This window comes from Megascapheus bottae, chromosome 1 (genome assembly GCF_031878675.1).
Source record: "Megascapheus bottae isolate mThoBot1 chromosome 1, mThoBot2.hap1, whole genome shotgun sequence".
NCBI classification, from domain to species: Eukaryota; Metazoa; Chordata; class Mammalia; order Rodentia; family Geomyidae; genus Megascapheus; species Megascapheus bottae.
In genome coordinates, this window is record NC_143509.1 from 3,017,842 (window position 1) to 3,033,708 (window position 15,867).

Here is a 15,867-nt window from a genome sequence, read left to right on the forward strand (position 1 = left end):
CCTCTTCTTCACCCCGCACCCCCCAAGACGGCTGTGCGCCCCAGGGCCACCCACACCCCCTCCCCAACCCCTCTCCTACTCCGCGCGCCCCCACGTAGCGCCACGCACAGCTCGGGGTGGGGGGGCCCCCGCGGGGCCAGGGCCGCGCACACCTGTGGGTCCTGGGGGCCTCGCCGGGCCCCGCCCCGCCCCCGCCCCCGCCGAGCCCCGCGGCGGCCCGCAGCCCGCCGGCCCTTCCGCCTCACTCGGCGGCGCGGCGGAGCCATGGAGCGCACGGCGGGCAGGGAGCTCGCCCTGGTAAGGGAACGGGGACCCGGGCCCCACATCACTACTGACCCCGCAGGGCCAGAGATTGCAGGCGCCCCCCCACGACGGACCTGCCCCCACTCGGGACAGGGAAGCCCCCACTTCGGAGCGCCTCTAAAGGAAGAGCTGGGACGGGCAGGATCCGTGAGATGGGGTCCACCCCCCCTTCTCCTCACGCTGACCTGGGGCGCAGAAGGGACCCACACGGCGTCCTGTCCCCGAAAGAGGGCGGGCGGGAGGGCCAGGCTGGGCCGTGCGGCCGAGGCCCGGGGCCGCCCTGAGCTCGCTGCCCCGTCCAGGCGCCCGTGCAGGACTGGGGCGAGGAGACCGAGGACGGCGCGGTGTTCAGCGTCTCCCTGCGGAGGCAGCTCAGCCAGCGCTCCCGGCCCAGAGCCGGGCCCAGGCACAGCCAGGTGAGGGAGGGGGCGGGGCTGGGGGTCAGCCAGGTGAGGGAGGGGGCGGCCTGGGGGTCAGCCAGGTGAGGGAGGGGGCGGGCCTGGGGGTCAGCCAGGTGAGGGAGGGGGCGGGCCTGGGGGGGCAGCCAGTGAGGGAGGGGGCGGCCTGGGGGTCAGCCAGGTGAGGGAGGGGGCGGGCCTGGGGGTCAACCAGGTGAGGGAGGGGGCGGGGCTGGGGGTCAGCCAGGTGAGGGAGGGGGCGGGGCTGGGGGTCAGCCAGGTGAGGGAGGGGGCGGGGCTGGGGGGGTCAGCCAGGTGAGGGAGGGGGCGGCCTGGGGGTCAGCCAGGTGAGGGAGGGGTCAGCCAGGTGAGGGAGGGGGCGGCCTGGGAGTCAGCCAGGTGAGGGAGGGGGCGGGGCTGGGGGTCAGCCAGGTGAGGGAGGGGGCGGGCCTGGGGGGGTCAGCCAGGTGAGGGAGGGGGCGGCCTGGGGGTCAGCCAGGTGAGGGAGGGGGCGGGCCTGGGGGGGCAGCCAGTGAGGGAGGGGCGGGTCTGGGGGGCACAGCCAGGTGAGGGAGGAGGCGGGCCTGGGGGGCAGCCAGGTGAGGGGAGAACAGCCAGGTGAGGGAGGGAGAGGGCGAGCCTGGGGGGGAGCTGGAGGAGCAGGGGCTGATAGATGGAGCTTGGGCCTGGGGCCAAATGAGGGCCTGGGGGCGGGGTGAGCTGACAGAGAGATTGGGAGGAAAGGGATTGGAGTGTGAGTGGAAAAGGGCCTAGGGTCGGACAGGAGAGGGAAGCAAGCACAGGAAATGGGGTGGGGCCAATTCCGTGCTCAAGCAGTGGCAGTGGTGGTCACTCAACCAGGTGAGGGCAGAACTGGACAGCAGAGTCTAGGAAATCCAGGCTCAGTGGGCCGACGCTGGAAGGAGGGGTGCGGGGTGTACAGGCCGCTGGGAGAGGGTAGGCGGGGCCAGGGCATGGCCTGTGAAGGCAGCCAGACAGCAGAGAGGCCCTGGCCAGGGGCAGCGCTCAGAAGGACTAGGGTTTACAGGGGACGGTCCATTTGTGCACAGGGACCGAGATTCTGAGAGACTCATGAGCAGGGACAGATTGAAACGAGGAGCTAGGAAGCCAAGTAGCTCATGCCTGTGATCCCAGCTGCTCAGGAGGGTGAGATCTAAGAATCACAGTTCAAAGCCAGCCCAGGTAGAAAAATCCCTGAGACTCTCATCTCCAATTAGCCACAGAAAAATCTGGAAGTGGAGCTGTGACTCAAGTGGTAGAGTACCAAGCACAAAAGCTCAGGCTCTGAATTCAGGCGCCAGAACTGGCCCACACACAGGCAAAGAGCTAAAGATACATGTAACAAGAAAAGGGCGTGCTTGGAAGCCCCTCCAGGCCTCTCATTACCCTCTCTGACCCCTTGCTTATAGATTCCCAGCCCCAATGCCACGGAAACCTTCCTGCACTACCGCACCAGCAAGGTGCGGGCATTGAGGGCAGCCAGGCTGGAGCGATTGCTGCAGGAGCTGGTGTCTGGGGACCCAGAGCAGGATCCCAGCTTTGTACCCACTTTCCTGGCTACCCACCAGGCCTTCGTGCCCACCGCCCGAGTTCTGGGCTTCCTGCTGCCCCCACCACCACCGCCCCCACCTCTCAGGTCAGTGGCTATCAAAAGACTGCAGTACCCGCCCCATCCTCCCCTGTCTTTTCTCCTTAGGTGTTACAAGCAGGAAGTCCAGGGAGGGGAGGAAGTGGCTCAAGCCACTCAGGAGGCTGAGATCTGAGGATTGCTGAGGTTCAAAGTCAGCCTGGGTAGGAGAAAGTTCACAACACTCAATTAACCACCACCCCCCCAAAAAAAAGTGGAGCCGTGGTAGAGCACCAGACTTGAGCAGAAAAGCTCAAGGAGCACATGCAGGCCCTGAGTTCAAGTTCAGGAAACTCCTGGTTCTCCTCTTGAACCCCTCTAACCTTTCCCAGGGAAGAGAGCAAGACAAAAAGACAAGATCTGAGCATCAACAAGAACCTAAGGTTGGTCTTTTGGAAGGCATGGGGAATAAGGGGGGTCCCCCAAATCAGTGATCACCCCTCACTCTGGGGGCTGGAGGGCTAGCTGACCTGATGGTCCAAGATTGGGCATCTGTTTCTTGCCTGGTGTCCTGCAGGCAGGGGTGGGGGTGGGGTCTCTAATGGAGGAAGTACCCAATCAATCCCACTAGCTAGCATCTCTTTTGAATCTTAATTCAGATCTGGGTCCAACTCTAAGGTTGTCCCCACTTGTGGGCAGGGCTGTGATATCAGTGCTGGGCTCCTGGCTCCGGGACCACCCTCAGGACTTCCGAGACCCCCCTGCCCATCGAGACCTCAGCAGTGTCCAGAGCTTTCTGGGTTGGGCAGCTCCAGGGGGAGTCGAGGCCCAGGAAGCAAAGAAACTTCTAGAAGAGTTCTTGAAGGAGACTGAGCGAGAACAGGAGAAAGAAGAGCAGGCTGTGGCCTGGGCAGGTAAGGAGGTTTCTGTGTGTGTATGTGTGTGTTTGAGTACATGTATGTGCACATACTAGGCATGGACACTGTCCTTTAGCCTTTTTTTTTCCCTCCAGTCCTGGGCTTGAGCTCAGGGCTTGGGCACTATCCTTTAGCTTTCTTGGGGATAGAGCTCTACCACTGGAGCCACAGCACCACTTCTGACTTTTTCTATGTATGTGGTACCAGGGAATCAAACCTGGGTCTGCATGCATGCTGGGCAAGCACTCTACCACTAGACTATACTCCAGCCCTGTCCTTTAGCTTTTTCCACTCAAGGGTGGTGCTCTATAACTCAAGTCGCTGTCTCCAGCTTTTTGCTGCTTAGTGAGAGATAAGAGTGTCATGATTTTTTCCCTGTGTAGGCTGGCAGGCTGGCTTTAAACCAGGATTCTCAGACCTCAGCCTCCTGAGTAGCTGGGATTAGAGGCGTGAGCCACCTGCATCTGGGTCCCTCACTTTGTGAGGAGAGGAGTCAGAAGGGTCCCCTCCATCTGCTCCCCAGTGCTGGCTCCAGAGCAGGAGGCTCAAGGATTAGCTGGCTGAATAATTGCATTTAGCTTAGGCTATCATCTTCCACCCTGAGTGTATGATCTGGTCTCTGTTGCTAAGCCTCACCTCTAATCCTCAGATTAGATTAGATTAAGAAGTGCTGCCACTTAGTAAAGCCCCTAGAGTTCTAGTTGTATTTTTTTTCCCCTGACCTCCTGATTATTAGCTATCTTCCTCTTCTTGCTACTGAGTTTTCACAACTGGTCTTCCAAAGCATTAGGAACTGTGCATTCCAGGTTAATAGCTGCCAGCCCATGTTGTGATTGAAAATTTGTTAGAATTATTAGCCAATGGCTCATGCTTGTAATCCATTCATGTCTTTTTTTATTTTTACTAGTCCTGGGCTTGAACCCAGGGCCTGAGCACTGTCCTTGGGCTTTCTCAGGAATAGAGCTCTACCACTTGAGCCACAGCACCACTTCCAACCTTTTTCTATATATGTGGTACCAAGGAATGGAACCAGGGTCTTCCTGCATGCTAGGCAAGCATGCTTACCACTGGGTCAAACTCCTGGCCCTGAACTGTTCTTTCTTTTTCAAGGCTAGAGCTCTAGCTCTTGAACCACAGCACCACTTCTGCCTTTTTCGTTTTCTTTTTCTGGTTAGAGAGTCTCACAGACTTTTCTGCCTAGGCTGTCTTCAAACCTTGATCCTCACATGTCAGCCTCCTGAGCAGCTAAGATTATAGGTGTGAGCCACGAGCACCTGGCTCTTGCTGGTTGTTTTGTAGATTAAGTCTTGTGGACTTTTCTGCCTAGAGTGGCTTTGAACCATGATCCTCTAGATTTCAGTTGTGGCAGAGCCCTAGACTTGAGCAAAGAAGTTCAGGGACAGTGCCCAGGCCTTGAGTAGCTAGGATTATAGCCAGGAGCCACTGATACCCTGAGAATGGAACAGATTTTCTTTTAATATCTACCATTTGATTTTTTGCTATAGGAAAATTCAGGTATATATCAAAATAGGAGAAACACACTAGTAAAGAACACTCATAGGTGGCTTTCAACAGTTACTGGTATAAGCCTGGGTGTGGTAGTGCATGCCTAGAGTTCTAGCATTTGAGAAATTAATTCCATGAGAATGATTCAGGCTCTTGAGTAATAATTCCAACAGGAGGATTCTGGATTCCTGTTCATTCTGGGCTGTCTAGCCAGAACCTGTTAAAATCACCACCACCAAAACCCACCACTCATTTGGCCATCCAGTGATTTATAATTCTTTATCTTTTGGGAAAGGAAGAGTGCAATTCTTTAATGTGATCCATAGAGGGCGCTGACGTTGAAATTCAAGTTTTTGTTTTGTTTTGTTTTGTTTGCCAGTCCTGGGCCATGAGCTCAGGGCCTGAGCACTGTCCTTGGACTTTCTCAAGGCTAGAACTCTACCACTTGAGCCACAGCACCACTTCTGGCTTTTTTCTATGTATGTGGTACCGAGGAATCGAACCCGGGTCTTCGTGCATGCTAGGCAATCACCCTACCACCAGGCCAAACTCTCGGCCCTTTGTTTTGTTTTTAAAATATTGCTTTCTCCACACTTTATTGCAGTCTAGTTTGCCGGATCTCATTTGATTGAAAAGGAAAATCAAGAGCTGGGTGCCAGTGGCTCACGCCTCTAATCCTAGTTACTTAGGAGACTGAGATCTGAGGAGCAGGATTTGAAGTCAACCTGGGCAGGAAAATCCAGGTTGTGCCTCCATTAAACTACTCCGAAGAAGCCAGAAGTGGTGCTGAGGCTTAAGTGGTAGAGCGCTAGCCTTGAGCACAAACAGCCTCTAGGACAGCCCTGAATTCAAGTCCCACAACAGACACCCCCCCCCCAAAAAAAACACCTACCTCTCCGCCTTGTGTGGTGATGCATGTCTGCAATCCCAGCTCATTGGTAGGCAGAGGCAGGAGAACCTGAGCAAAATTAGAAGAGAAAGCAAACAAAAACAGGAAACAAAAGGGAAGAGAATATAGTCTTAAGTGGTAGAGTTCTTGCCTAGCAATGTAGAAAGTTCCTTCCTTGTTGTGCTGAATAACTAAATCAATCCATTCCTGAAGAAACTCCAAGTCCCTTTAAATTTTCAATGCTTTTTACAGATGACAGAAAAAAAGGGGGAAGGGACTGGGGAGGGGTTAGGTTTTTAAAAATTCTTTCTGTAGTTGCTAGAGCTTTAGCCTGACTTGGCCTTGCCTTGTCTACTCTTATCCTCTGCTCAAATTTAAACGTTTTTTTAGTTTGTTTTTTCTCTGTGCCAGTCCTGGGGCTTGAACTCAGGGATGCTGTTCCTTATCTTTCTTGTTGTTCACTGGAGATAAGAATCTGCTGGAAGCAGCTCCACAGATCCCAGCCTCCTGAGTAGCTAGGATTACAGGGGTGAGCCACCTGTGCCCCATCTAATCCTCAGGGCCTCCCAGGGCTGTCCCGACCCCCAGACCAGACTCCCAAGAGGGCCTCGCCGAGGAGGAGGAGGAGGAGGAAGAGGAAGAGGAGGAGGAAGGGATGGGACAGAAAGGTCCAGAGATCCTGGACTTCAGCGAGGGCGAGGTGGCGGAGCAGCTGACCCTCATAGATGTGGTGAGAACCCTGGGCTGGGGTAGAGTGGGGTGTCTCGGAGGGGCGCCCTGGAGAGGCGCAGAGGTCAGAGTCCCCCTCCCATCTCACCCTCCCACCCAGGAGCTCTTCTCACGCGTGCGGGCCTGCGAGTGCCTCGGCTCCGTGTGGTCGCAGCGGGACCGGCCCGGGGCCGCAGGTGTCTCCCCCACCGTCCGCGCCACCGTGGCCCAGTTTAACAAGGTGACCAGCTGCGTGCTGGGCTCGGTGCTGGGGGCGCCCAGCCTGGCCGCACCGCAGCGGGCACAGAGGATCGAGAAGTGGATCCGCATTGCCCAGGTGGGTGTGGGTGTGGCTTTACAGTGGGGGCGTGGTTACGTATGGGGGCGTGGCCGTGCACGTAAAGCGGGGTGGGCGGGGCGTTTAGGGTAGAGCCGTGGTGTCGGTGGGCGGGGCTTCTTTGTGGGCGTGGTGTACAAGGTTAGGGGTGGTGGGAGGAGCCTGGGCCACAGAGGATTACAGTCTGGGACCTGTTAAAGGACCTGGAGAAAGGAATGGGTCTGGAGCAAGCTGTGGAGTAAGCGGAGAGAGGCTGGGAGAAGACCCGGCCAGGGGACGGGGCTCACGGGGTGTATGGCCCCCCGGTGGGCGTTGCTATGGCAGAACAGGGCTCTAGCAGGAGGCGTGGCCTTGCGGGGGTGGGTCGATATAGAGGCGGGGCTTCGCTGTGGGCGGGGCTATGGTAGCACAGGGCTCTAGCAGGAGGCGTGGCCTTGCGGGGGTGGGTCGATATAGAGGCGGGGCTTCTGTGGGTGGGCGGGGCTATGGCAGAACAGGGCTCTGGCAGGAGGCGTGGCTTTGCGGGGTGGGTCGATATAGAGGCGGGGCTTTGGTGGGCGAGGCTATGGGAGGAGCCAAGGAAGGGATTCGGGGGGCGGGGGGGAAGGGGAAAGTCTTAGCAGGACCCCAGGGTCACGTGGCTTCCGAAGTTGTGATCCCAGGTGGCTGTGGCCTGGGAGCCAGCTCCCAAAGTGACCTGTGTCCCACCCGCCCCCAGCGCTGCCGGGAACTGCGGAACTTCTCCTCCTTGCGGGCCATCCTGTCCGCCCTGCAGTCTAACCCCATCTACCGGCTGAAGCGCAGCTGGGGAGCCGTGAGCCGGTGAGGAGGGGGGGCGATGGGGGCGGCAGAGGAGTGGGGGCTCCCATCTCAGCTCCCCAGGTCTGAGGACCTTCTCTCTCTTATCCCCACCAGGGAACCATTATCCACCTTCAGAAAACTGTCACAAATTTTTTCCGACGAGAACAACCACCTGAGTAGCCGAGAGATTCTTTCTCAGGTTTGCATGGTTCTTGATCAGGGGATTTGGAGGCAGGAAGGGTCGGGTGTGTGGCGCTCTACCACTGTGAGTCACAGCTCCACTCCTAGCATTTTGCGCTTCAATTGGCCATAAGAGCCTCAGAGACTTTCCTACCCCTGCTGGCTTTGAAGCTCGATCCTCAGGTCCTCAGCCTGCTGAGGAGCCAGGGCTACAGGCGTGAGCCACTGGCTTCACTGTTTCTGTGATGCTCAGCAAAAAAGCCTTGACAAAATACAAGAAGTGACAGGAAAAGGTTACTTAAGGCTAGAGTGGCAGCCAAGTGTGGAAAAGGAAATGGGTTCTGGGAACTTCTCTTGATTCGCATGAATCTTTAAATGTGGGCCAAGGCTGATTCATTATAGGCAAAGACGAAGGTTCTAATTGCAATCAGGCTCTGGTTCTTCCAGTGAATTCAGAATAAGTGGAACACAGAACCTCTTCCTAAGTCTAGAACATTCTGTTACTGTCCCCCTCTCCCTCTCAGATAGGCAGGCTTGGTTCTGGAAGTGTCTGTCTATATGCCTCACCTTGAAGAAACTCTCCTGAAGTTAAGGGCCCCCATCTGCCTGCGTGATGACGAGTTCCTCTGCCTGTGCTATTATGGGGTTTATGATTCTGTGCTACTATTTCTCAGGAGGTACTGGGGCTTGACCTCAGGGCTTGAGCTTCTTTTGTTCAAGGCTAGCACTCAACAACTTGAGCCACAGCACCACTTCTGATTTCTTCTGTGTATTTAGTACTGAGGAATGGAACCCAGGGCTTCATGCATGCTAGGCAAGCATTCTACCATTAAATCACATTCCAAGCCCCCCACCACTTTTTTTCTATAAACATTTGTGCTATCTGCTTGGCACTCCAGATAGTGCCTGGCACACAATAAGCACTCAGTGAACACCTAGAGAAGGCATATGTCAAATAATGAGGGCACAAGGGACAGGAAGCTCTGTCAAAGCACCTACTGTGTCCCCTCAGCACCTACTGTGTGCCAGGCCTTGTTTTTGCTCCATCAACAATCAGACAGATACAGAATATAAGAATGTCTACTTTGGGGCTGGGGGAGGGGGAAAGAATATCTACTTTGCAGGGCACCTATGACTCATCCAGCTACTCAGGAGGCTGAGATCTGAGGATCGCTATTTTAAAGCCAGCCATGGGCAAGAAAGTGTGTGAGACTCTTAGCTCCAATTACTACTGGAAAAAAAAAGAAAAAAAAAAACCAGCCTGGAAGTGGAGCTGTGACTCAAGTGGTAGATCAATAGCCTTGTGCACAAAAGCTTAGAGATAGCAGCGAGGCCCTGAGTTCAAGCCCCAGGATCTAAACACACACACACACACACACACATACACGATGAGTGTCACTGTGGGTTTTGAAGAAGTTGCAGGAGACCCTAGACCAGTCCTTCCTTTCCACCAAGGAGGAGGCCACTGAGACACCCCAAGAGGAGGACAGCACCCCAGGAAGCCTGCCTTCCGTGAGTGTCATGGCGGTGGTTGGGGAGGTACAGGGAGGACCCTCAGCAGGTGATGGGTCAGCGGTGACCCCAGAGTGACCGGAGCTTGGGGGGGGCTGCAGAAGCTTCCCCCAGGTCCTGTTCCCTACCTTGGCACCTTCCTCACTGACTTGGTTATGCTGGACACAGCCCTGCCGGACATGTTGAAGGTTTGACTCCCCCCCAACCCCATCCCTTGACCCCTGACCCCAGATCCACTTGCTCCAAACTCAGTGGGCCTCCTGCTATTGACCCTTGATCCTGCCTTGAACCCCTGACCTCAGCCCCTTGGGCACAGTAGGGCTCCTGACATCCCACTTCTTGACCTTGACCCTTGCCCTTGACCCTGGACACTCCAGCTCAGATCAATGTTGCCCCTCCCCAGGGGGATCTCATCAACTTTGAGAAGAGGAGAAAGGTAAATGGGCCCAGGTGGGTGTTAGGGGTGCAGGGAGGTGGTGGTTATGGGGTGGGGGGGTCTCACAGGCCAACTCCTCAGGAGTGGGAGATCCTGGCCCGAATCCAGCAGCTACAGAGGCGCTGTGCAAGCTACAACCTGAGCCCCCACCCGCCCATCATGGCCGCCCTGGAAGCCCAGCGCCAGCTCAGTGAAGAGCAGGGGTGAGACCTGGGGCCTAGCCCAGCTGTAACCTGTCACCCCTCCAACCCCCTAGCCCAGCCCCCACCTGTGTGGTGAGCCTGCCCACCCCCAGCCCCAAACTTGAACTTAGGGCCTGGGTGTTCTCCCACAATCCCAGTAGTTGTGTGTGTGTGTGTGTGAGTGTGTGTGTGTGACAGAGAGAGAGAGAGAGAGAGAGAGAGAGAGAGAGAGAGAGAGAGAGAGAGAGAGAGAGAGAGAGAGAGATATCATGGCCTCGTTGCTGACTCTGAGCTGTTTTGCTCAACATTGGCTAGCTTGGGACTGCAATCCTCGGATCTCAGCCTTCTCTGTAGCTAGGATGACCGGCGTGAGCGACCAGTTCCTGGCTTAACTCCAACTTTGCATATCTGACCATCTGATTCAACCCACTTGTTTCCAGCCAGCCTCTCAAATTCATGACCTTCACCCTTGACCCTGAGCAGAACTTTGTACCCGGTTGACCCTTGACCCAACTCCTTTGTTGAACTGGTAGTACAGACGTGGCTCCATGGTAGAAGGCTCTGAGTTCAAATCCTAACACAACCTAAATAAGAAAAGAAATTCTTCTGTGTCACCTTGTAAATCTCCAGGTGGCTAGCCAACCACGCCACCCCACCTTTTCCCTGCTGCCTCCCCTCAGCTCCCCTGACCCACCATCTGGGGTCTCTTTTCTGCTGAAGCTTTCCCTCCACACACAAGACCCAATCCCGACTCATTCACTCCTGTCTCTTCCTCCCCTGCTGCATCCTGGCTCCCCTTCTCCCATCCACAATTCTGATTTAGCTACCGGCTTTCCCGGGTCATCGAGCCACCGGCCGCCTCCTGCCCCAGCTCCCCACGCATTCGGCGTCGCATCAGCCTCACAAAGCGTCTCAGTGCGTGAGTTGGGGATGGGGGGGGTACCTGAGGGGTCAAGAGTCATGTGAGCCAGGATTGGGAGGTCTGCTCAGGCACAGTCTGGCCTCAGCATCTTTCCTTCCTTCCTCCCTCCCTCCCTCCCTTCCTTTCTTCCTTCCTTCCTTCACTGGTCCTGGGGCTTGAACTCAGCACCTAACGCTGGCCCTTAGCTTTATTACTCAAGGCTGGCTCTCTGCCTCTTGAGCCATAGCTCCACTACTGCTTTCTGATAGTTGATTGGAGGTAAGAGCCTCATGGACTTTTCCTGCCTGGACTGGCTTTGATCATCAGGTCTCAGCCTCCAGCTGTCTGCATTATTCTTTGTTCCCATTCTCAGGAAGCTGTCTCGAGAGAAAAACTCATCTCCTGGTGCCAGTCCTGGGGACCCTGCATCGCCCCCCTCCAGGTGACTTCCCAATTGGTGAAAGGACTTAGAGAGACAGTGGGGTCAAAGGTCAGAGCAGCCACCCCTCCCCCACTTCAGGCTCTGTGTTTCCCCCAGTCTGTCCCCAGGCTCCCCTCCATCCAGTCCTAGAACCAAGGATCCTCCCAGCAGCCCTCCAGCCTCTCCAGGGCCTCAGGGCCCCAATACCAAGGTACCTAGGCCTCCTGGGTTCGGGTGGAGAACAGGGGTATCTAGATCTCTTCCTGTGAATGTGTGTGCTCCTGTCGGATTGTCTGCATGCACGGGATTGGGGGCCAGTCAGGAGACCAAAAGCCCCTCCAAGGGTCTGGCTGACCAATTTGATTGTGTGTGTGTGTGTGTGTGTGTGCCCCCAGTGTCCATTCCTGTGTGTGTCCCTTCACACTGGTGCTTGAACTCAGAGTCTCAGGCTCTTGGCTTTTGCCACCTAAGACTGGTACTCTACCACTTGAGCTGGAGTTCCACTTGCGCTTTAGGGTGATTAATCGGAGATTAAGGATCTCTTCAATTTTCTGGCCCTGTGCTGTCTTCAAACTTAGATCTTCAGATCTCAGCTCCTGAACAGCTGGGGTTGCGGGTGTGCATCACCTGTGTCTGATGACGTGTGTCTTGTAGACAAGTCTGGGCTGTGCAGCCTGGAATGTCTTTACCAATTCACAGTGCTCCTCCTGAGTGCTGGGATTCCAGGAGTGCACTGCCAGGCCCGTCACTTGTACACAGGATTTGCTGTGTGTGTGGACATGGTGTGTGTGGCCATCTGTTTGTGTAAAAGAGGACTGAGGGCTGTGGACAATTGGAGATAAGAATCGCACAGACTTTCTCTCCAGGACTGGCTTTGAATCGGGAGCCTCAGATCTCAACCCTTCTGAGTAGCTGCGTGACAGGCGCGAGCCACCAGTGCCGTGCTTGCTCTCATCCTTTTATAGCTGCCTCTGAGCCCAGACCTGCCGGACTCCCGGTCTCTGGCCTCGACCCTGAGAAGCCCTGGAGTGCCCCTCGCGGGACAGCAGGACTCGGAAGCCCGTATCATTCGGGTCAGCATTGACAACGACCATGGGAATTTATACCGGAGCATTTTGGTGAGGAGCTGACCTGGGGACCTGCTGGGTGCAGCCCTGCTCTCCGAGTGGGGACCCCCCCACTTACTTCCCACCCTTGTGTTGCAGCTCACTAGTCAGGACAAAGCACCCAGTGTGGTCCAGCGAGCCCTAGAAAAGCACAATGTGTCCCAGTCTGGGTCTTGTGCCTATCAGCTATTCCAGGTCCTTCCTGGGGACAGAGGTGAGCAGGGACAGCTTGGAACCTGGGCCCACATGCAGTCTCTACTGGCGTCAAAAAACCACTGCTAGGTGCAGTGGGTTCGTGGCTGCAGCCTTCAGCTAATTGGGAGGCTGAGATTGGAAGATCGGGATTCAAGGCCAGCTCAGATAAAAAGACATCCATGAGACTCTGCCTCAACCACTGGTTGAGTGTGGTTCCACTGACGTGTTCTCACACGAGTGGTGGGAAGCAGAAGTAGGAAGGTCATAGACTAGGACAGCCAAGGCATAAAGGGTGACCCATAAAGGGTGCTGGGCTGGGAATGTGGCTTCAGGGTAGATAGAGTGCCTGCCTTGCATGCATGAAGTCCTGGGTTCGATTCCTCAGCGCCACATACACAGAAAGAGCTGGAAGTGGTGCAGTGGCTCAAGTGGTAGAGTGCTAGCCTTGAGCTAAAGAAGCTCAGGAGCAGTGCTCAGGCCCTGAGTTCAAGCCCCAAGTCTGGCCAAAAAAAAAAAAAAAGTTGGAGCCCAGCATTACCTGGCACTGACCCTATTCAAGGTCAGGTGGGAGATGGGAAGTGCAGGTTGTCTGCCCAAACTGGATAGGGATATGAGGCAGTTGTTGGTTTTTGTTCTGGTCATTCGTGAGGTTCTAACTCGGGGCCTAGGCACTGTCCCTGAGCTTACTTTGCTCAAGGCTAGTGCTCTACCACTTGAGCCACAGCACCTTACAGCTTTTTCTGTGTATGTGGTACTGAGGCATGGAACCCAGGGCTCATGCGTGCTAGGTAAGCACTCTTACCACTAAGCCACATTCCCAGCCTGGACTATGAGTTTGTTCAGGTCCAGGCGGAGGGCGGGGGTGGAGGGGAGAACTGGGCTTGGATCTATGAGAAAACAAGGAAAGGAAAACACATATAATATGTGGGGGTACTGGGCTTTGAACTCAGGGCATGGGTGCTATTCCTGAGCTCTTTTACTTAAAGCTGGTGCTCTACCACTTGAGCCACAGCTCCACTTGTAGCATTTTTTTGGTGGTTTATTGGAGATAAAGAGTCGCCTGGCTTTCTTGCCCGGTGTGGCTTTGAACCGTGATCCTCACATCTTGACCTCCTCCAGAGTAGCTAGGATTTACAGGTGTGAGCCACCAAGAGACAATACAGGGCCTGGGAGCAGGTGAGCCACGCATCCCGAAAGAATAACTCAGGTATAGAGCCTGAAGCCAGAACATCGTGTAAACTGGCAAGGGGAAGTTACCCAAGTTCCTCCAGTATGGCTGGGCGAGGGAGGGGAGTGGAAGACAGTCACTGGAATTCTAGAAGGTTCTCTGGATCCTTCCTGGGGTCATTTCTGCTTCTCTCCAGAGCTCCTGATTCCGGATAATGCTAACGTCTTCTACGCAATGAGCCCTCAAGCCCCCGGAGACTTCATGCTACGCAGGAAAGAGGGGCCCCGGCCTACCTCCTCTGTCTCCCCATCCTGACCTCCACAAGAGCGTCTTGGGTCCTGGCTTCTATCACCATGGAAGTGGGGGACCTCCGTCCTGGAAAGCCTCCACCACCACCTCTTTTTCTTTCCTTCTTTTTTTTTTGTCAGTTGTGGGGGTTGAACTCGGGGCCTGGATGCTCTCTGAGCTTTTGTGCTCAAGGCTAGCGCTCTACCACTTTAAGCCACAGCGCCACTTCTGGTTTTTCTACAACCAATTGAAGATTAGAGTCTCACAGACTTTCTTACCCATGCTGACTTCGAACCATTATCATCAGATCTCAGCCTCCTGAGTCTTTAGGGTGACAGGTGTGAACCCCCAGCTTCCAGGCTCTATTGCTTAATAGAAGCCATTTTTCTCTGTATTCTGCAACATTCCCCCTCCCCTACTAGACTCTATTTCTCTGACTTTTGGGGTACTAGAGCCCTAATCAAAAAGAAAAAAAACTCAAGCTCAAACCAGGGGGTTGCTTGAATCCAAGACTGATGTGGAAGCATGAAGAACCCAGCCTCCACTGCCCTGTGATGCTTCTGCCTCTTCTCTGCCATGTATGTGTAGGGCAAGGGAAGAAATAAAAGTCCATGAGAATCAAAGGCAAGGGCATTATTTAGGACTGGACAAGCAGAATGAGAAAAGGCAGAGAGGGAGGCGTGATGGGTACCCCTGGCTCTCCCGCAGGTAGCTACTTGGTTAATGCTCCTGGCATCATTCTGAACGGCTTCATGGAGATGAGCAGGTGTGAACTGCCACACCTGGCCTGCAGGTGTTGGGGACTTCTGGCAGACCCCGGATGTGAGCAGCATGGCCTGCAGGCAGCTGAGTGCCCACCCGGTGCTTCGATTGATTTGAGGAATAAAGCAGGAGTCCATCCTGCCATTTAATTGTTATAAGGGCCCATGCTGGGCTTGAACTCAAAGGCCAAACCCTTTTGCTCCAGGCTAGTGCTCTACTACTTGAGCCACAGCTCTACTTCCAGCTTTTTGCTGGTTCACTTGGAGTCACATGGACTTTTCCTGACCTAGCTAGCTTAGATAATGCCATTCTCAACTTCCTGAGCGGCTAGGATTGCAGGCTGTGAGTCACTGGCCCTTGGCTACTTACAATATTATCAAATCCCAAGTGTATAAAATATGTAAGCAGTAAAATTGTTTCTTTAAAAAAAATGAGAACAGTGCCCGTGCGGGTGGCTCACCCCTGTAATCCTAGTTATTTAGGAGGCTCAGATCTGAGGTTGGTAATTCAGAGCCAGCATGGGGGACTGGGAATGTGGCCTAGTGGTAGAGTGCTTGCCTAGCATGCACGAAGCCCTGGGTTCCATTCCTCAGTACCACATACACAGAAAAAGCCAGAAGTGGTGCTGTGACTCAAATGCTAGATGCTAGCCTTGAGCAAAAGAAGCTCAGGGACGGTGCCAGCATGGAAAGGAAAGTCCATGGAACTCCTTATCTATGACTCAAAGAGGTAGAGTGCTAGCCTTGAGCAAAAGAGCTCAGAGGGAGTGCCTGGTCCCTGAGTTACAGCCCTAGGACCAACCAAATCGTTATATAGCAGAAAAGATGTCAGTTGCCGGTGGCTCATGCCTGTAATCCTAACTACTCAGGAATCACAGTTCGAAGCCAGTCCTGGTAGGAAGTCCTTGAGACTCCAAATAAAAAATAAAAATCTGGAAGTTGAGCACTAGTCTTGAGCACAAAAACTCACGGCCAGCACCCATGCCCTCAGTTCAAGGCCTAGGACTGGCACAGACACACATTAAAAAAGAGAAAAGAACAGGGCCAGGAGTTTGGCCTAGTGGTAGAGTGCTTGCCTAGCATACACAAAGACCTGGGTTCGATTCCTTGGTACCCCACATACATAGCAAAAAGCCAGAAGTGGTGCTGAGGCTCAAGTGGTAGATAAGTGTCTAGCCTTGAGAAAGTCCAAGGACAGTGCTCAAGCCCTGAGCCCAAGCCCAGGACTGGTCAAAAAAAAAAAAAGAGAAAAGAAAAATCAGTGCCGGGA

General features: G+C 54.7%; 1 protein-coding gene across 3 annotated transcripts; it reads left to right on the plus strand.

Moving 5' to 3' along the window:
- Positions 1-177: 177 nt before the first annotated feature.
- On the plus strand, positions 178-15,307 carry Rgl3 (ral guanine nucleotide dissociation stimulator like 3). 3 transcript variants are annotated; one of them, XM_090336706.1, is made up of 19 exons: positions 178-297; positions 606-719; positions 2,132-2,358; positions 2,682-2,732; positions 2,989-3,203; positions 6,162-6,331; positions 6,431-6,646; positions 7,365-7,468; positions 7,562-7,646; positions 9,041-9,139; positions 9,241-9,327; positions 9,543-9,575; positions 9,657-9,778; positions 10,581-10,676; positions 11,032-11,100; positions 11,197-11,290; positions 12,045-12,197; positions 12,285-12,399; positions 13,745-15,307. In XM_090336706.1, exons 1-19 carry the CDS (start codon positions 265-267, stop codon positions 13,861-13,863), a joined length of 2,202 nt encoding a protein of 733 aa, XP_090192832.1. In that variant the 5' UTR covers positions 178-264; the 3' UTR covers positions 13,864-15,307. The 3 variants fall into 3 exon arrangements, with proteins under 3 accessions (XP_090192832.1, XP_090192823.1, XP_090192815.1); XM_090336697.1 differs by having other exon boundaries at positions 241-297; positions 7,583-7,646; positions 9,083-9,139; XM_090336689.1 differs by having other exon boundaries at positions 242-297; positions 9,083-9,139.
- The last annotated feature ends 560 nt before the right edge of the window (positions 15,308-15,867 follow it).